This window comes from Lottia gigantea, assembly GCF_000327385.1.
Source record: "Lottia gigantea unplaced genomic scaffold LOTGIsca_31, whole genome shotgun sequence".
Taxonomy (NCBI): Eukaryota; Metazoa; Mollusca; class Gastropoda; family Lottiidae; genus Lottia; species Lottia gigantea.
Genome location: NW_008709027.1, coordinates 1471847 through 1492546, shown reverse-complemented (window position 1 = coordinate 1492546; position 20700 = coordinate 1471847). Strand labels below are relative to the sequence as shown.

The 20700-nt window shown below is 32.4% G+C and overlaps 4 protein-coding genes across 4 annotated transcripts in view; 2 read left to right on the top strand and 2 right to left on the bottom strand.

Annotated features, from left to right (window-relative positions):
• LOTGIDRAFT_216152 (hypothetical protein) overlaps nt 1-5182 on the bottom strand; it is a gene marked incomplete at its 5' end in the record, with an annotated part of 16575 nt that extends 11393 nt beyond the window's left edge. The window contains 2 exons of the mRNA XM_009057772.1: nt 4395-4500; nt 5084-5182. Coding sequence (XP_009056020.1) covers nt 4395-4500; nt 5084-5182 — 205 coding nt within the window. The remainder of the gene's footprint in view (nt 1-4394; nt 4501-5083) is intronic.
• Nucleotides 5183-8106: 2924 nt separating this feature from the next.
• On the top strand, nt 8107-8517 carry LOTGIDRAFT_119438 (hypothetical protein; the record flags this gene model as incomplete). The annotated part of the gene is made up of 1 exon (XM_009057771.1): nt 8107-8517. A coding segment is annotated over one exon (411 nt), but the record flags the coding sequence as incomplete, so codon positions are not given.
• Nucleotides 8518-9428: 911 nt separating this feature from the next.
• On the bottom strand, nt 9429-9927 carry LOTGIDRAFT_161885 (hypothetical protein; the record flags this gene model as incomplete). Its single annotated transcript, XM_009057770.1, has 2 exons — nt 9429-9523; nt 9708-9927. The coding sequence occupies 2 exons, from the start codon at nt 9925-9927 to the stop codon at nt 9429-9431; spliced, it is 315 nt and encodes a 104-aa protein (XP_009056018.1).
• Nucleotides 9928-11795: 1868 nt separating this feature from the next.
• On the top strand, nt 11796-19380 carry LOTGIDRAFT_216148 (hypothetical protein). Its single transcript, XM_009057769.1, has 9 exons — nt 11796-11880; nt 12877-12958; nt 13068-13135; nt 13441-13558; nt 16373-16516; nt 17179-17272; nt 18053-18170; nt 18430-18573; nt 18838-19380. Exons 1-9 carry the CDS (start codon nt 11818-11820, stop codon nt 18877-18879), a joined length of 873 nt encoding a protein of 290 aa, XP_009056017.1. The 5' UTR covers nt 11796-11817; the 3' UTR covers nt 18880-19380.
• The last annotated feature ends 1320 nt before the right edge of the window (nt 19381-20700 follow it).

The window sequence follows — 20700 nt, the reverse complement described above, 5'->3', positions numbered from 1 at the left end:
ACCTGATAATAGAAAGTACATGGTATACTAATACTTGCTTGATAAACCTGATAATAGAAAGTAAATGGTATACTAATATTAGCTTGATAAACCTGATAATAGAAAGTACATGGTATACTAGTACTGGCTTGATAAACCTGATAATAGAAAGTACATTGTATACTAATACTGGCTTGATAAACCTGATAATAGAAAGTACATGGTATACTAATACTGGCTTGATAAACCTGATAATAGAAAGTACATGGTATACTAATACTAGCTTGATAAACCTGAAAATAGAAAGTACATGGTATACTAATACTGGCTTGATAAACCTGATAATAGAAAGTACATGGTATACTAATACTAGCTTGATAAACCTGATAATAGAAAGTACATGATATACTAATACTAACTTGATAATCCTGATAATAGAAAGTACATGGTATACTTATACTGGCTTGATAAACCTGATAATAGAAAGTACATGGTATACTAATACTGGCTTGATAAACCTGATAATAGAAAGTACATGGTATACTAATACTAGCTTGATAAACCTGATAGTAGAAAGTACATGGTATACTAATACTGGCTTGATAAACCTGATAATAGAAAGTACATGGTATACTAATACTAGCTTGATAAACCTGATAATAGAAAGTACATGGTATACTATTATTAGCTTGATAAACCTGATAATAGAAAGTACATTGTATACTAATACTAGCTCGATAAACCTGATAATAGAAAGTACATGGTATACTAATACTGGCTTGATAAACCTGATAATAGAAAGTACATGGTATACTAATACTAGCTTGATAAACCTGATAATAGAAAGTACATGGTATACTATTATTAGCTTGATAAACCTGATAATAGAAAGTACATTGTATACTAATACTAGCTTGATAAACCTGATAATAGAAAGTACATTGTATACTAATACTAGCTTGATAAACCTGATAATAGAAAGTACATGGTATACTAATACTGGCTTGATAAACCTGATAATAGAAAGTACATGGTATACTAATACTGGCTTGATAAACCTGATAATAGAAAGTACATGGTATACTAATACTGGCTTATAAGACCAAATAATAAGAAATAAAAAAGACACTGAAGAAACATCTTAATTATAAGTGTATTAAAAAGTTATACAAATTACATACATGGGCTATCAAAACTAAAGAAGGAGGCAAAAAACTGCATCTACGGAGCAATTCATATAAGTTTCATAGTACAAGTATACCAAAAAAAAAAACAGACATAATAATATTATCAAAAGATAGTGGACCACAGCCATATACGCCCACCGTGGCATGCGGATGGTAAATATTAAAGATCTTGCGGCAAGGGCAATAAATCTGCTTCTTACGGTCGAAAATAGCTCAAATTCGAACTTGATCTTCGTTTTATGAATATGTCTACACATACCGAATTTCATTTGATTCCATCAAAAAATCTAGTTTTCAGAGCGTTTACAAGCAATTGATGTTGATAGAAGCATTTACTGTATAGAGGTTTAAGGGCGATAACTCCTCAAAACAGACGTAAGAGGCCTAAATCTTGAAAAAGCTTTAAATTTAATCAGAAGTAAACTAAACTTTCTTAAACCTTTCGATTTAGGTCCAATAACATCAATTTTAAGTTTCATCAAAATCGGTTGAAAACTAAGAGAGTAATAGCATATTCAAGATTTTGGGGCAAGGGCAATAACTCTGCTTCTAACAGTCGAAAATAGCTCAAATTCGAACTTGATCTTCATTTTATGAATATGTCTACACATACCGAATTTCATTTGATTCCATCAAAAACTCTAGTTTTTAGAGCGTTTACAAGCAAATGTTGACTGATGGACTGACGGACCGACTGACCGACGGACAGGGGTGCCGACAATATACGTCAACATAGAGAGATGTGGGCCTATAATAAAAAAACAATATGACATACCTCAGCACCTTCCTGTCTAGCACTATCAACATAATCAGCTATAGTTTTTCTTTGTGATTCATCAACAATAGCTCCCAAATCAATAGTTTTATCTAAACTATCACCTACACGGAAATGTGTTAATCTTTCTTTTAATTTGTTGACTAATTTCTCTTGTACAGACTCATGAACCAGTAGTCTTGATCCTGCACTACACACCTAAAATACATTTAATTACTTAAATATCTAGAATCCCTACCTAACTTTAAATTACCAATTCAACATCATTTAATTGTGAAATAAAGCAATAAATTTGAACTGAAAAATGAAAAACAAAATGTTCAATAAAGTAACGAATATCCATAATAGTGATCTTATTTATTTAAAATTGATCGAATATTACACAATGAAAGGTAAAATATATTTACTAACCTGGCCTTGATTAAACCATACAGCATCTACAATACCCTCTACAGTACTATCTAAATCAGCTGTATCAAATACTACTACTGGTGATTTACCTCCTAATTCTAATGATAATTTTTTACCAGTACCAGCTGTTGATCTCCTTAATACCTGTCCTACCTAATAACAAATTTTAATACATCAATTTTAATAATTCAAACAGTTGAGATTTAGTTACTTAACAAGAACAGCTCAAACCAAGGTCCACTTTAACCTCTACTGAGACAGAAGTAGACATTGCAAAGTTTTATGAAAGCTCCATAATAATATACCAATGAGTTCATACAAACCTCTGTAGAGCCAGTAAAGGCAACTTTATCAACATCAGGATGAGCTGCAAGTTGACCTCCAAATGCTCCATTACCAGTAACTACATTAAATACACCTGGTGGTAAACCAGCTTCACTACAGATTTCAGCTAATAATAGAGCTGTTAGTCTGGTATAGGTAGCTGGTTTTAATACCACTGTATTACCCATAGCTAATGCTGGACATATCTTCCAGGTTAACAACATCAGTGGAAAATTCCAAGGAACAATAGCACCCACAACACCTACAATTAGTGATATTGTTTCTAAAAATATTAAGTAAAACAAAGAGTAAAAAAAAAATCACATACATGGTTACTAGAGTGGTATACCATTAAAAGTGCTTTACAGTTATATTTAATATCCACAGTATTTGTATTGCCAATGCACTGTTACCATGAAGTCATATTGTCAATTTTCTTCAAAAATAAGAATGGAGTTATGAAAACATCATCAATATTGTTAACTCATCATTTAGTAAATGAAGAAGCCTCAGCAATATGAATATATGATTATGTTTTTGTCAACACGATTATCAACAGTCTTAAAGTGATAGTAGTGTATCGCCCCAACCCTAAGATGATTTCATGCTCATATCAGCTTACTGATCCAGCAAGGTTTTTTTTTTTAGATAGACAATCTACTTTCACTTAAATATTTAAATCATTTGTGAAATTTACAGACTAGGATTTGTGGTAATAATCAATGACTAACCGATTGGTTTCCACCCTCTCATTTCAGTTTCCATTAGTTGAGCCCACCCAGCATGATGATAAAAATGGCGTACCACCAGTGGTATATCAGCATCTCTAGTTTCACGTATTGGTTTACCATTATCCATAGACTCTATTACACTCACCAACCTTTGATGTTTCTGTACATGTCTTGCAATACTAAAATGGCAACATGGGTGCATGGATTCATAGTTCAATTTCAGGTTTTCTGTACATTATGTCAAAATGAAGACTAGGATAATAGAATGCATGAAGCAACTCTGTGATCCCAGCTTCCATCTCTTCAAAACATTAGATAATTTTCAAATGCGATAAATCCTTGTATATTTCATGCTTTTTTGTTACCCTGCTACTCTCTCCCCAGTCTTCCTCAAAAGAAAATACTCTCAAAAAATGCTAGACCTGCAGTAATAAAATTAAGATATACTTGAATTCCATCAAAAAATGTATGATTTTACCTATAAAGGTGTCGAGCTCTTACATGAGGAGATAAGGTGCTCCATGATTGAAAAGCTTTTCTAGCTGCTTTAACAGCTAAATCTACATCTTCACTGTTACCCTGAATAGTGGCAGTCAGTACTTCACCTAAATCATATAAAATACAAAAGATAGAAACATACAGAAACCCCAATGACAACTTTTTAGTCTGCATTATCATCATAGAATGGGGCTTGATTTGGTTTAATTGAGATGATAATTTGGGTATTTCAAGTCAGTAATTCTCTGTCAGTTGTCAAGGGTCTGACATGGAAAAGCATTTTGTCAAGAAAATAAATTGAGGCTTGTATGCCTTTTGGAGGGTTGAAATCCGAAAAGAGTGCACTAATGATGCTGTCCTGGAAAAATTTTTTATCTTTACATTTATGCATGCATCGCATTTGTTGTTTACATTAGCCAAACTTATAGCAAAAATTAATACTTAATCTAAAATCAATGTGCATATATCAAATACATGTAGGCTAGTTACCTGTAGATGGTGATTTAGTTTCATATTTTTTTCTTTCATCAGATGGTTTATACCATTTTCCAGCGATAAAATGTCCAAAATCTCTTCCATGATCTTCTAACCATGCCTAACCATAAAAAACAAATATTACTTTTTATAGCAAGTACATTTTACCACAGCCCAGGAAATGTTGAAAGTTGATTTAAGATGCATTATGTATTGAAGTATTCAACTTGGGAACCATACTTATTGGGACTGTTTATTTATTAATTTCAGATCAATGGGGCTGGTGTTTTTAAGGATCGTTATTATATTGGATAAGAAATATCCACTGTCTCTCAACATGACTTTGTACTTTATATTTGTTGGCCTACTAACCCAGTGTCTTACATTATATATCGTGACACTATAAATTATTACTTAATAATTTACTCCTATGCTTTTGGACATTTTGCATTCATCTGTTTTTAGTATGAATAAATATTTCATGTCCTTAAGAGCAAAGGTCAATTGACATTACACAGGCATGTGGCAGTTATCAAATGTTCTACTTTTGTATTCACAAAATATAACTTATAAGCTTATTAGTTATTACAAAATATCTCTATCACTAAAGAGCTCTGCATACAAAAATCTACTCAAACTTTAGACTGTATAGACTAGGTTAACCAGCAATGGAATAAACTTAAAAAGTGTGCATAAAACTAAACCTTAGCTACGTTGTCAGCCTCTGGAGCAGGACCATAATTTAGTGATTCAAATAAATTTGCGACAGAATTGTGTTCTGTGGAGATTCCGGTAGCTGCCATGTTTATGACCCATTGACCTAACTTAGATAGGAACCAATCAGAATTCGGGCACCTGCCGTTGTCAAGGTCATCATTTTGACGTAATCAGAAATTTGATTGGATGATTCACAATAAGTAAAAAAAATCGTAGAGAAAGTTTCTGAGCCCGTCGTCTGTTGCGGCTACCTTACAAAAAGGTAACCAAAACAAAATTAAGAAAAAACGAAATATCTGTACTTTATGAAAATTAAAAAATGAAATAGGCAGAATTTACGATACAAGAAAACATTGCTTATATTCATGTTTTTTGATGAGTTTATTCTATGACAAATCACGCTAAACCAGGTCACTTCTTAAAATCATTCCGCAAGTTCAATGTTAGATTTTCAGATTTAGACATTAATTTCCTTAATTCATAATTAAATCTTTTTGTATGTTAGGGAAGGTCAACTGTCCAAATTTACGTTTCATATCATTGTTCATATCATTGTTTCACGGTTCGTCCCCCGCCGATAAACTCCCAGAGATTATAAAAAAAAGTTTTCTTAACGTTTAGATAAATGATAGCATGGTTTGCAACATTCCAAATTATAATTCCACTGAAATGATTACGCGTTTTATGGCGTCACTATTGCAAAAGCTGTGATTAGATATCATATACGGTTTAGATATTCTATAATTATATGTAAATGGCTCTGCTAAAAAAACCTGTTCCCTAACCATTTGATTCAATTTTTATTCAACTTACAGCGTCAATATATACAGAAACTTGTATGTTTACTTACCTGAAAAATAGTATTGGTATGTATGTTACCTTGCCTTATAAATAGTATTGGTATGTATGTTACCTTGCCTTATAAATAGTATTGGTCTGTATGTTACCTTGCCTTATAAATAGTATTGATGTGTATGTTACCTTGCCTGATAAATAGTATTGATGTGTATGTTTCCTTACCTAATTAATAGCATTAGTGTGTATGTTACCTTGCCTTATAAAGAGTATTGATGTGTATGTTACCTTGCCTAATAAATAGTATTGATGTGTATGTTACCTTGTCTAATAAATAGTATTGGTGTGTATTTTGCCTGTCTTGTAAATAGTATTGATGTGTATGTTACCTTGCCTAATAAATAGTATTGATGTGTATGTTACCTTGTCTAATAAATAGTATTGATGTGTATGTTACCTTGCCTAATAAATAGTATTGATGTGTATGTTACCTTGCCTAATAAATAGTATTGATGTGTATGTTACCTTGCCTTATAAAGAGTATTGATGTGTATGTTACCTTGTCTTGTAAATAGTATTGATGTGTATGTTACCTTGTCTAATAAATAGTATTGGTATGTATGTTACCTTGCCTTATAAATAGTATTGGTATGTATGTTACCTTGCCTAATAAATAGTATTGATGTATGTTACCTTGCCTAATAAATAGTATTAGTGTGTATGTTACCTTGTCTAATAAATAGTATTGGTATGTATGTTACCTTGTCTAATAAATAGTATTGATGTGTATGTTATCTTGCCTTATAAATTTATAAATAGTATTGATGTGTATGTTACCTTGCCTAATAAATAGTATTGATGTGTATGTTACCTTGCCTAATAAATAGTATTGGTGTGTATGTTACCTTGGCTTATGAATAGTATTGATGTGTATGTTACCTTGCCTAATAAATAGTATTGGTATGTATGTTACCTTGCCTTATAAATAGTATTGAAGTGTGTGTTACCTTGCCTAATAAATAGTATTGGTGTGTATGTTATCTTGCCTTATAAATAGTATTGGTGTGTATGTTGCCTTGTCTTGTAAATAGTATTGATGTGTATGTTACCTTGCCTAATAAATAGTATTGATGTGTATGTTACCTTGCCTTATAAATAGTATTGATGTGTATGTTACCTTGCCTGATAGATAGTATTGGTGTGTATTTTACCTTGCCTTATAAATAGTATTGATGTGTATGTTACCTTGCCTGATAAATAGTATTGATGTGTATGTTACCTTGCCTTATAAATAGTATTGATGTGTATGTTACCTTGCCTTATAAATCTTATTGATGTGTATGATACCTTGCCTAATAAATAGTATTGGTGTGTATTTTACCTTGCCTAATAAATAGTATTGGTGTGTATTTTACCTTGCCTTATAAATAGTATTGATGTGTATGTTACCTTGCCTGATAAATAGTATTGATGTGTATGTTACCTTGCCTTATAAATAGTATTGATGTGTATGTTACCTTACCTAATTAATAGCATTAGTGTGTATGTTACCTTGCCTTATAAATAGTATTGGTATGTATGTTATCTTGCCTTATAAATAGTATTGGTATGTATGTTATCTTGCCTTATAAATAGTATTGGTATGTATGTTACCTTGCCTAATAAATAGTATTGATGTGTATGTTACCTTGCCTAATAAATAGTATTAGTGTGTATGTTACCTTGTCTAATAAATAGTATTGGTATGTATGTTACCTTGTCTAATAAATAGTATTGATGTGTATGTTACCTTGTCTAATAAATAGTGTCGATGTGTGTGTTACCTTGCCTTATAAATAGTATTGATGTGTATGTTACCTTGCCTTATAAATAGTATTGGAATGTATGTTACCTTGCTTATAAAGAGTATTGGTATGTATGTTACCTTGCCTGATAAATAGTGTTGATGTGTATGTTACCTTGCCTTATAAATAGTATTGGTATGTATGTTACCTTGCTTATAAAGAGTATTGGTATGTATGTTACCTTGCCTGATAAATAGTATTGATGTGTATGTTACCTTGCCTAATAAATAGTATTGGTATGTATGATACCTTGCCTTATAAATAGTATTGATGTGTATGTTACCTTGCTTATAAAGAGTAAGGGTGTGTATGTTACCTTGCCTGATAAATATTATTGGTATGTATGTTACCTTACCTAATAAATAGCATTGCTGTGTATATTACCGTGCCTTATAAATAGTATGTGTAAGTGTATGTTACCTTGCCTGATCAACAGTATGCGTAGGTGTATGCTTCCTTGTCCAATCAACAGTATGGGTAGGTGTAGGTTACCTTGTCTAATCAACAGTATGGGTGGGTGTATGTTAATTTGTCTAATCAACAGTATGGGAAAGTGTATGTTATCTTGGCTAATCAACAGTATGCTTAAGTGTATGCTACCTTGCCTAGTCAACAGTAACGGTAGGCCTAAGTGTATGTTACCTTGCCTAGTCAACAGTATGGGTGGGTGTATGCTACCCTGCCTTATCAACGGTATGCGAAGGTGTAGGCTACCTTGCCTAATCAACAGTATGGGAAGATGTATATTTCTTTACCTAATCAACAGGATGGATGAAGATTGATGAACGTTTGTTAGTGTCACCCTGTCAAATCTACTTATTTTCTTTGAGCACCTGAATAGATATATGTGGAGAAACCAAATTTTCACAAGACTGAAAGACTGTATATTGATTGACCAGTTCAGGTGGGTGCTCTGTTATATTACAGCAGATGGACATATAGTCCAATTAAAAGCAACACAGTACTTTTTTTAATTTCTAATATATACACAAATCAAGATTATTAGGTTTATTGGTAGGTAAACCTCAAATTATTCTGCCCAAAAGAACTTATCAAAATGGAAATTCATAGGCAAACCACATATTTGAAAGTGATATAGATATCTCAACTATTACTATATCGCTATAATCATTTGGATCCAGTTGGGCATTGCTATTTTATTTTTTTCATCTTTCATTTTGTACATCCATAATTTGGGCTCTTACATCTGCAAATACACAGAATATTAATACTGATTAAAAGTTAAAATTATAAACATATGAAAGAAAGAATTCTTAATCTGTATGCGATTTGTAACACACCGTGCTGACAAAGAATAAGTCGAGGTATGGAATGAGTCTAATATCTGTTTTGGATCACTTTAGATCATGTCTAGATTTCCAAATGATAGTGAAGGGGTTCTGAACTTGTGTTTGATCAGCTTTCGGATTTTCAAATCCAAATCAATGGTAGGTAGGTAAATGACAAGTTAACGTTCGCTTCCAGCGGATGCTGATATCGCAAACTAGGTAGTTGTTCGTAGTCGTAGTAGTTGGTAGTTGGATTGGATCAAATTGGATGATTCGGTGTTGTTGGTTTGGTTGTTGATTCTTCGTTAGATCTGGTCGGGTCGAATGACATGGCGGTGAAACTCGGCCCTGGGTGGTGTGGCGTTAGTTACTCGGTCTCCTTCATTCTTCCAAACTCGTTCTGATCATGGTATTTCTTGTTGATTGGTAGTCGAATGGTAGTCGTTGGTTTGGTTTGGTTTGGTAAGATTATCTGTTATCTGTTGGAAAACTCGAAGACCTGAAAAAAAAAAAAGAAAAAAAAAGAGAGTGAGAAAAAGAGGGAGGAAAGAGGGGGGGGGGGGAAGCTTTCACATGGAAGACTAGTTCCATTATCGTATACCAGTGGTCCGTGGGTGGAGCCAAAACATTCTGTATGGTGAGTGGTATGCCGTTGGTTTCCAGGTACTCTAGCAGTGGCTTACGAGCGGGTTTCAGTTCAGTGCATTGAATGAGGACATGCGACCTTGTGGCAACGTGGCCGCAGCGACATTTAATGGCGTTGAACTGATGGTCTCGTAGTACGTTGTTGGTCCGAAGTCTGGTTGCCACTTTGCAGATGGCTACAGATGGATGGTTTGGTTTGGTTTGGTTTGGTATCTTCGGATCAATCTGGTATCTTGCGGTGTCGAGGTTCCGTAACATGTCGGCCCATTTCTGGTTGATCCTAGAAGATACGATACTGCAGAACTCCGAATAGGAGTATTCTACAGGCTCGATATCCTCCAGACTCAGACTTTCCTTGGCACAACGGTCTGCTTGATCATTGCCAGGAATGGAGACGTGCGATGGAACCCATACTAATTCAATCTTCTGGTCGTTGTTGGTTTGGTAGTTGTGGATCCAAATCAATTTTCCTTGAGTCTAGAAATACATGACTAGAGGTCCAATGCCAGAATTAAGAAATATGACTGGTTACAGTTTTCTTAAGAAAATATCAAATCAAAACGAAACAATAAATACATCTTTCGTGTGGTTCCAATGGGGGAGTTCTTGTTGATCTCTCGTTGGGAACGTTCAATATCAGAAGATTAAATTTCTCCTCATTTTTTAAAACTGGCTTGCGACATACTGGTAAGGTGGGTCGAATTGAATTGAATTGTTTTTTGACCGAAAATCAAGTTAAGGAACGATAACTCTTACCACAATGTAAGAATATGAAAGGCTTGCGACACAGCAAAGAGTAGCCAAAATGTGAATTCAGCCTCAGCAGTTGTCCCCCATTCTGTCCCCTGTTTTTACCCTCAGTCTCGGAAGGCTGACCCCGCCACTGTTACAATTCTATTTTTAAATAGAAACTTATGAGGCCCTATCATAAGACATCTTAAAGATAGCTTGCCAAGCAAGGTAATATGCGCCCACTGGCAGCTTTGATTTTGAATAAAAATATTTGGCAGTACAATAACAATCACCAGTGTGAAATATTCAACCTTCAGTCATACACTTCTTTTGAACACTTTAGCGCGATAATGAATAATTTTGAATATGAGTTATTGCCCTTGTTCTTGAAAACGTGTTCAATTTTTACCTCGTGAAACTCTAGAAGGCAAATATTCAATCTTAAGCGCGGTACTAAATAATAAAGCCAAGTTTTGTCAAAATCCGGCAAGAATCATGCCTTTTAGTGTTTAAGAGCTAAAATTTGAAAGCGTTTTCAAGAAAGAGGCCAATAACTCCTGTGAAACATATTTCAATTTTTTTGATTTTCGATAGGGTTCATCCCTTTTTACCAAGTTTCGTCAAAATCTGTCAAAAATTGAGCCTTATAGAATGCTTACGAGCTAAAAATTGAACACGTTCTCAAGAACATGGCCAATATAAACTGGTAAGAAATATTTTTCGATTTTTTCTGATTCTCGATAGGGTTCATCCTTGGGTGATAACGAACACTCAAACTCACACCACACTTCTAGAGTGTTCTCAAGCTAAAAAATTGAATGCGTTTTCCAGAACAAGGGCAATAACTCATACTAAATATTTTTCGATTATTCTGATTTTTAATAGGGTTTATCCTTGGGTGATAACAAATACTCATGCCAAGTTTCGTCAAGAAAAGTGCCTTCTAGAGTGTTTACAAGATAACAATTTTCAATACACTCACTCACACCAAGTTTCCTCTAAATCAGTCAAGAACTGTCACTTGACGGACTGACGGACGGACCGACGTACATGGGTCACGGCAATATACGCCCCCATTTCATTTGGGCGTATAAAAATAGCTTCCATTGAGCATTTTTTTACTGATCCACAGCTCCACATCTCAGGTGGTAAAATAAAATGTGTCAAATTTGTCAGCGTAATAAACTGTGACTTAGTACCTGAAGTGTGAAGCGACACTCGAATGTGCACGACGATATATTTCGTTTTTTTATGTTTTTGTTTGTATTCTTACAATTGTACGGCATTGACGAGTGAGGGATGTGTTGTTGGTAACGACGGTCTTGATGAAACCACTGGATTTTTGTTAAGTCCGAACTTGGGATATTCCTTGCTTAATAAATCACATTTTCAGACATAAATATTGAATTGTAAAAAATGTTAGAACAGGAAGATACGGATCAAGCGCAAGCATTGCTAAATCGTCTCCTTTTGGACTCGGTACAATAATTTACACTAGGCTTATTTCATATTACGACATCATTATCTATACAATTAGGCCTAGATAAATGGCCAAAGCCAAAAAAGGCCAAGATTAGAACTGTCTTCTCTCTGACTAGGCCTACACTGTTTTCTGAAGAGAATTTTGACAAGCATTTTCACATGAATTGAAATATCAATTACAAAATACTAATGATAGTCTTAGATTATCTTTTGGTTGATTAACACTGAAAGAAATATTAATTGTAAAAATGATTTTACAGAGGTGGGGAATTTTCAGTCCGAAAAGTGGGCCATTTTCAGGTGAATTTTCTGGGAGGAAAGAGTGTTAATTTCTAATGTAAAATCAGTAAACTTCATATTTCTACCCAAAGACATTGTAAGACAAATGGCATACGATTGGAAATTTTATTTTGTATATTTATGAAATGAGAGAAAAAACTTTGCCAACAAAATTTATGTGAATTGGAATAGATCTATTGATATGAATATCATTTCGTAACTATTCCAATTAAAATTCTCAAGTGCATATTTGCTAATGAAAGTTTTTCGTGATAAAAATAAGGCTTGGAAATATGAAATTCTCTCTTACACTCTCTTATTTGCACATGAAAATAACCTTCTTTTTGGATTATCTCCTCTAGGCTCTGATATGTAAAATGAGTTGTGAGACATTACCGGATATTCTGGGTGGAGCACAGTGACATTGCCGATGAAAGTACTCTAAAACTAGCGACACAAAAAATAGATCGGAGCCAACTCCCCATTGTACATTTTGTCCTAAATATGCCAATATCCAATTCTTATAGTCATGTCTGAGGAAGGGACTGGGCTAGATGTGTTGGGCTCATAAAATCAATTAGAATACTGAAACCACAGTTGTCTGACAGTAGAGATGTCACTCAGGAACAAGTTTAGAAAGAACCAAAGGAGATCTTATTTGAATTTACAGTACCTGTATTTCTATTATTATGTTTTTTTTTTTGTAACTTGTAGAATAATGGTGAAGACACAGATAAATTAGCCAGTGAACTACAAATAAATAACAAACCATTTTCTACAGTTATACCATCACCAGGTTTGTCAAGTTTTGTATATTACAGTACAAACAGTGCAGATTTATAACCAAAAGTACAATACATTCTTATTTATCAATGGCTCATGTTACCATTTACATTTTGTTTTAGGATTTTGTGTCAAACTCAAGAATAAGAAAGATGAGAAGTTTTTTGTTAATATATGTACAGCGGATAATGTAAGTATTTTAATTAAGATGTCTTTCATTTTAGCAGGTTTCAATTTAACAATTTGAATTTGATAAGCAAATGTTCACAGCAATTTTATGTTTGCATTTCAACCAAAGAAATATTTATCTTAAATATTTATGAGTTGAATTTATTGAAAAGGGGATTTCTATAAAAAGGGGCTCAATCATCTGACTCGCAGTTAATCAACAACTATCAAAACTAAGTACCAGACGTTTGGTAGGTGTCAGAATCTTTCAGACTAGTTTCAGACTGGTTTCAGACTAGTTTCATCCCTGTTTATATAAATTTGAAGGTTCCAAGTCCACCAGATATCACTGATGATGAGTTGATAAAGATATTAGAATCAGATGACCCTACTCAGTTTAGAATACCAATGAGTATAGGTGCACCACATGCTGAACTTGATAAATGTAAGATATTTTTATTTCATACAAATTAATACATATACACATTATTTGATGAGTGCATTTGTAAACACATTAGTATATAGTAAATGTATGATAGTATGATAAATTCAAAGATATTACTGGGCCTTGTTTATTATATACACATACATATGTGTTATGTGTTCCTATTAGTTAATATATTTGTTTCTGTTTGTATTACACAGAATTCTCTGAAGGATAATTAAGATTAAGCTAATGCAATGTTAAATGGATCGTAATGAGGCTATCTAAATGTGTATCGAGGTCTTTTATGGCTTTTATTTTTCCATGTGATAATGTAATATATAATTGATAATATGAAATGACACGACATAGCAGTAAATATAAATCTTTCAGAAGACATTGTGTCGGACTGTAGCCAATATTGTATTGTTATATTTTTTTCTTGTCATTACGGATAAAGAGTATATCCATGTATAAAGAGACAGGTTCGCCATCTCAGAAACCAGAATTTTTAACTATACCACTCATCTTTTCTTGAGACTCCGCCATATACAGAAAAAACATATCAAGTAGTCCTGATTAGAAAGTGAAATTTCTAGTTTGAGGTATATTAAAAGGGATTAGCGATTTTTCGTACGGTTTTAGTTTTTCTTAGGACTTTTAAGATTTATTCAAGACCCAAATCAACCCAAGGAATATATATGAAGCATGCCATGGCCTATAAAGGGACATTCTGCATTTTTATAGCTCGAAATGTTTTTTGCTCAAATTTGTGAAAAATATACACCAAAATCTTAAAAAATGTGTCCCTTAACTGAAAAAATACAGCCGTTTTATACGGCAAAACTACGTGAACTTTTGATGTTTGTTATACTTTTTGGAAGCTGTAAGAAAACTACTGTATGTGTTTAAGTAAAGTAGATTCCTAATTGTAGAGAAATATGTCACCTATGTGTCTAAAGATTATGAAACCAAACACCAAAACTAGATTAAACTGCTTAATTTCCACTTTTTAAAACAAATTCAGTCTGATCAAGTAGATACATAGATATAAAAAGCATACTAAGAACTATTTTCAGGTATGATTTACAACATTTTTATATGCCCACATGAAATGGCGGCGTCTACACCCCCGGGCTGCTTCACCCACGTCCGTCCGTCCATTTTTGCTCGAAGACACAATTCTTGCTCGTTAATACTCTAGAAGGTGCAATTCTTGACAGATTTTGATGAAACTTGGTGTGAGTGTTTGCTCTCACCCAAGGATGAACTGTATTGAAAACAAAAAAATCGAAAAATGATTAGTATGAGTTATTGCCCTTGTTCTTGAAAACAACTTTAACTTCTAAACACTCTAGGAGGTTCAGTTATTGACAGATTTTGACGAAATGTGGTGAAAATGTTTGTTATGACCAAAGGATGAACCCTATCGAAAATCAGAAAAATTCGAAAAATATTTAGTATGAGTTAATGTCCTTGTTCTTGAAACACATTCAAATTTTAGCCAATAATCACTCTAGAAGGCACAATTCTTGACAGATTTTGATGAAATTTTGTTTAAGTGATTGTTATCAACCATATCGAAAATCAGAAGAATCGAAAAATATTTAGTTTTGAGTTATTGTCCTTGTTAAAAATGAGTTGAAGTTTAAGCCTTTAAACACTCTAGAAGGTCCAATTCTTGACAGATTTTGACTTGGTAATATTATTCAGTATCGCCCTAAAGAGTTCAAAAGAAGTGTAAGACTGAAGGTAGAATATTTCATACTGATAATTGTTACTGTACTGCCAACTATTTTTATTCAAAATCAAAGCTGCCACAAAGCTGCCGCTATAAAAAAGCCGAATGCCCCTTTAAAGAGACATGTGCCCCAGGAATTTTATAGCTAAGCCAATCAGTATTAGTGTTCACAGCTCATGTCAAAATTTGAGCCTTAAAATCCATGTGTGTCCGGAATAATCCGCGTTTGAGTCATCTTTTTATGAGACACTGCCATAGTATAGAAAGATATCTATAGAAATAGGAAAAGAAATTCCTACTTTGAGATGTTTTTGAAGGAATATGCAATTTTCATACATTTCTAGTACTTCTGAAGACTATTTACTTACATTGAAGACCCAAATCAACCCCCCAAAATGGTGCATCTGTCTCTTTATTACATTAATTAACATACAAACTGCTAGATTTATATTTATTCAATATATTCAATGAAAATAGTGAAAGTGTTAATTAAATAATAAGGTGAATAGGTGTTTGTGCACTTTAAAACTACATTGGCAATTCACACCTCACTCATATAATAACATATCGAATAAACAGTAATGAAACAACATACATATATGAAAAATAGCTATGCAAAATACATCTTCTAATATATTATGTAGTGTCTGTGCACATAAAAATTTATATATGACCCATAAATTGTATGAAGATTAAACATTGTGATTCAAAAAAGGGACATGACATGAACAAAATTGTTAAAAGGTTTTATGAATTATATATATCGGGGATACTGATAGCATTGATTTGCACCTTTCTAATTATCAGTTAGAAGTGGGTTATGAATACCACTTGAAATATGATAATTGTTTTATGAGGTCACTAACTTAAAGGCTGATAAAAATTCATTAATTTCTTTTGCAATAATGATGACATATATGGTTCAGCATTTCTATAATTACAGGAACCAAAGACATCAGGTGTTAAAGTGGTAAGATTAAAGACAATTGTATGATACTTGTCATTTATCATGAAGAGTAAAGTAGATTTGTCAATGAATGAAGGATTTGATGGTATTAATCTTCTCTATATTATGATTGTTTTTCTGATTGTAGCTGGTCAAGGTTGTACAGCTTATGATGTGATTGTCAATCCATTATTTTATAACCAATTAAATTCTAGTGAACTCATCAAGACTTTTTTCCTGACTGTAATGTTAGAAGGGGTGGAGTTGAAGTATGATCAGGAATTATCAAGAGGTATAGTACTTTACCACAGAACTCTCTAGGTACTCTCTAGTTTGCAATATCAGCATCCGCTGGAAGCGAATGTTAACTTGTCATCTACCTACCTACCTAGGTACCGTTATGAATTAACATGTTAAAATAACTAGCATATTTGTGATGAAATCTTCTTTTGATAATTGATTAATGATTTAAAAAGTAGTTTAATCATTGGCATGACAATGATGTTCAATATGGTTCACATACTTGATATATAATGAATTTAACCTCATTCTATTGTTATTGTTGTCACTCCTGACTATTTACCTATTTATTTACTATTAGAATTTCTTCACTTTTTATCTTCTTTTGATGATATGCTTTTTTTTTCAAATTCAAATATGATGATATTTCAGTAAGCTTAAACATAAAATGAAATAAATGACCTATACTCTTGATCTACTTGTTGAGGTCTGAAAAAGAAAATTCTTGTTAAATCAAATTTTGAAGTTACAGGTAAACTAAACCACATTTTTTGAAATGGTAAATTCTGTGGTTCTTGTTAATCAGGTTTGAAAAGCTACACAAAAACTGAATTATCCTCATTAGAAAAAACAGTACACACACCTACCTAAACTGCATAGAACCTAAAGGAAATTGTACCTTAATTGCATAAAAGATTGTCTTATTTGTTATAGAATGGGTGATATTAAAGAATCGTAAATTTGTTGGTGATTTAGCTGAACAATATGTTAAAGATAGATCAAAGTCATTAATTACAGAAGTGAATCAGTAAGTAGACCACCACTATATTGAACTTTATTTTAACTATGTTGAAGAGTATTTACTAGACTCTAATTAACAGTACAGGTGTGGAAAATAAGATATTTATTACCTAATTAAGATACTAATAAACACAACATGCCTTTTGTCGTAAATTTTCATAATAGAAATGTCTATTAAGGACTATTGTGCTGCAAATGAAAGATGAATCATTCAATAAATTTTGTTCTTTTGATCTTTGTTAGTGTTAATGTCAAATCAAAATTGTACCACAGAATCAATTTTGTAGAGACTGTCAAGTCGATTTTCAAGCGCATTCAATGCTTATATTGTTTAGATCACCTTTTATTCCACCTGTTGATATATTAACATCAATATGAACTTTGATTTTCTTTAGAAATTCCTCTGATATACTGAATAGTTTAAATAACAGCTCATCAATAAATACCAACAAGAAAATAATAGAGGAAATCAAACCATCAAAAGTTGAAAGAAAAAAGTAAGTGGTTATTCATCAGATTTATTAATTACAGTATTTTTGTTCAATGCATATTGGAGAAACAAAATAGATTCTATGAGAAACCAACTGTGAATTCTGATTTTAATACTATGCATTGAAAACTCTTGTCTATCATGTCTGAAATCGGCTATTGTTACAGCAATTTAAATTCTTGATTCATCTACAGCTTTGTTAGTTAGCTGTTTGGCCGAGCAGGCCTGATATTTTCAGCAACATTTCACTGTTTAAAGCTTCTTCTGTCCTTGTACCATTATTTTATGACCAGAAAGAGATTGTTATTGTTTTGTTTTCTTCTATAGAGCTCCTGAACCTAAATTTACTATATTACAAGAACCTGTTTCTGGTCATCCTGAATTTTTAGTGGCAGAAATACACCTTCCTTTAGTTGTAAGTAAAGAATGAATGAACAAATGAATAAATAAATGAATGAATGAAATAACAGTTCAAACCAGGTTGAAAAATCTGATAAAATTATCTCAACAGATGCCAGATTGATCCAAGGCGGCTTCCTATTATCTAATGTTCATTTTTCTTTTTTGAAAATATCTAAATATGTTTGGTCACCAGCCACCAGATGACTTAACATAGTAAGGGGATGTATTTAGATTGTAGGTATATTTTGAAGATTTACTCATTTAATTTGTAGAAAAGCAGTCAGACACTACAGTTAGATTTAGGTGAAGATAGAATAGTTTTAGAAACTAGATCTAATGTTTATGATTTAGATATATTTTTACCATATTATATACAACAAGATGAATGTGGTGCCCAGTTTGATAGAAAAACAAAGGTAGTAAAATACTCTGCTTTTGATGCAAATACTACTGATATCAAATTAAAAAGAGTATGCAAATATATGATGTCCAGAGAAATTTTCCTCATTGAGCATGACATGGTTGTCAATTATTAGACAATCAAGAGCAGAAAAGTTAGATTCATAGCTTTATTTTGTGTTTATACAACTTGGTATTCAAATATTATGTTCTTTTTTATTGTTTCAATTTAATGTTCACCAAAGTATGAAAGTCACATTTTTCCCTTTTTTTCTTTACAGATACTGACTATTACCATGCCAGTTCATCCCTTATCAACTTAATTACTGATTCCAACCTTTGTAAATTACTATTAGTACATGTATTTATATTTTATAAAAAAAATTACTAAAATCATTATGTAAGAGTTGTAAATTGTTCTTATTTATTGTGAATAGCATTTATCTCCGTTGTCTGGTAAGTTTTTATGTATATAACTGTATATGTTGACCTATTCCAGTATCATAACTTGGAGCTCCAGGTTAGCAAGTATTTTGCCACCATGTAATGACAATTACATTGATAGCAACGATGAATAGCGATTCTTTCATTCTTATCAATGCATTGCGTTAGTTAATAATCTTGATGTATAATCTTGTAGACACAAAATTTTAGTCTAGTTTTCACTTAAAAATTTGTAAGAAATAATTCCTGACTCCAGCGTTTGAAAATTATCTTTCACATTTTGTTACTTTTAAATGTTTTGATGTGCTATAAAGTGACTAAATTGTTATAATTTCTTTCTCTTTCCTTATCTGATATATCACATTAAATCATATTGTTGGATGAGTATTGATTCATGTATAGAATTGCAACTTCATCAAGCACTAAGGTTGCTATTCTTGATCTACCTCAAGCCCAATCTATTGGAATTGATCTATCACAGATAATCCTTTCCATTTACAACTGATAGTCAAATAAGGAGAGATGAGAGGTTAGACTTTCACCCACCAACATTAGTCATATTTTGTTCAACGCAACGCAACTTTTCCACAGCCAGCAGCCAGTCTTCATTTGACATGAACTTTACAAAAACTCCAAATTTGTTTGAACCACTTTTCTCATTATCATGTCTACAGGACATATTGAGTCAGTGCCATAGACTTTTTCAATCATAAAGTTTCAAAGCACTGAACCCCCAATGTAGAAAACAATAAAAAAACAGATGTCAGTATGTGTACCTTCTTTCTTTTATTTGTATCACTTCAATTTGTTGTTAACATTACAATAATCAGAATCACACGTTAAAACAATACACATGTCACACATACTCAGAGCAAAAACAAAATGAAAGCAACATCAAATAAAAACATTAATAATTTATAAAATAAATATACGATAGGACGGCTTCAATTTGATAAAACTGGATAAATTTAACCCTTATCTAAATCAACATGTAGATTAACCCTGACATTTTCTTCTAGATTGTTCCCTTAGGAATGAGAAAACATGGTCTTTCTACAAACTCATAGCAATTACCCTTCAGTTTATCTCTATACTGGCAAATATAGCTAGTCTTCAATGATATGTTTTTCCTGGTTGACTTAAATTGTGAAAACCACTGCCCTTATGTGAAATGAACCTCATTCTGATCTGTTTCTAAAGGGTTTTATATCTTAATACTGACTGGAGCATTATCAAAGTAATAAACAGTTTAGACAAGTGTTATTTTCAAACATTTTATAACTTTGTTCACAATTGCCTCAATTTATCTGTGATTTTAGAATAAAGTGTCATTGGTGAGGACTGTTATGTTCTTTTTGCATCTTTAATTAGATTTTAGAAAAAATATTTTGTGTGGTCCTAATCATAGGCCTGTGTGATGATTATTTTGGCAAACAATACTACTAGTTCCACTAGAACCTTTACATCATTGTAATTATTTTAATTTGGTGGGTTTCCTCATGAGCACAAGAACAAAGAAATCAATTCATCAAGACTACTAAAATTTGGTGAAAAAAAGATTTTTTTGACAAAATAAAATAAAATGACACAAAGCCAAAACAAAGTTGGTGTTTTTAATTGAATTGTTTGAGGTAAACAAAACTTGTAATGAAGATGAAAATCATTCTATACAAATAAATATTGGACGGTATAGGTCATTG

Bases quoted from the DNA above. Each gene is read 5' to 3' on its own strand.
- LOTGIDRAFT_216148 (XM_009057769.1), top strand. From the start codon at position 11,818: ATGTTAGAACAGGAAGATACGGATCAAGCGCAAGCATTGCTAAATCGT. The intron at 16,517-17,178 runs GTATAGTACTTT...TATTTGTTATAG, and splicing joins TGATCAGGAATTATCAAGAG to AATGGGTGATATTAAAGAAT. The intron at 18,171-18,429 runs GTAAGTAAAGAA...TTTAATTTGTAG, and splicing joins AAATACACCTTCCTTTAGTT to AAAAGCAGTCAGACACTACA.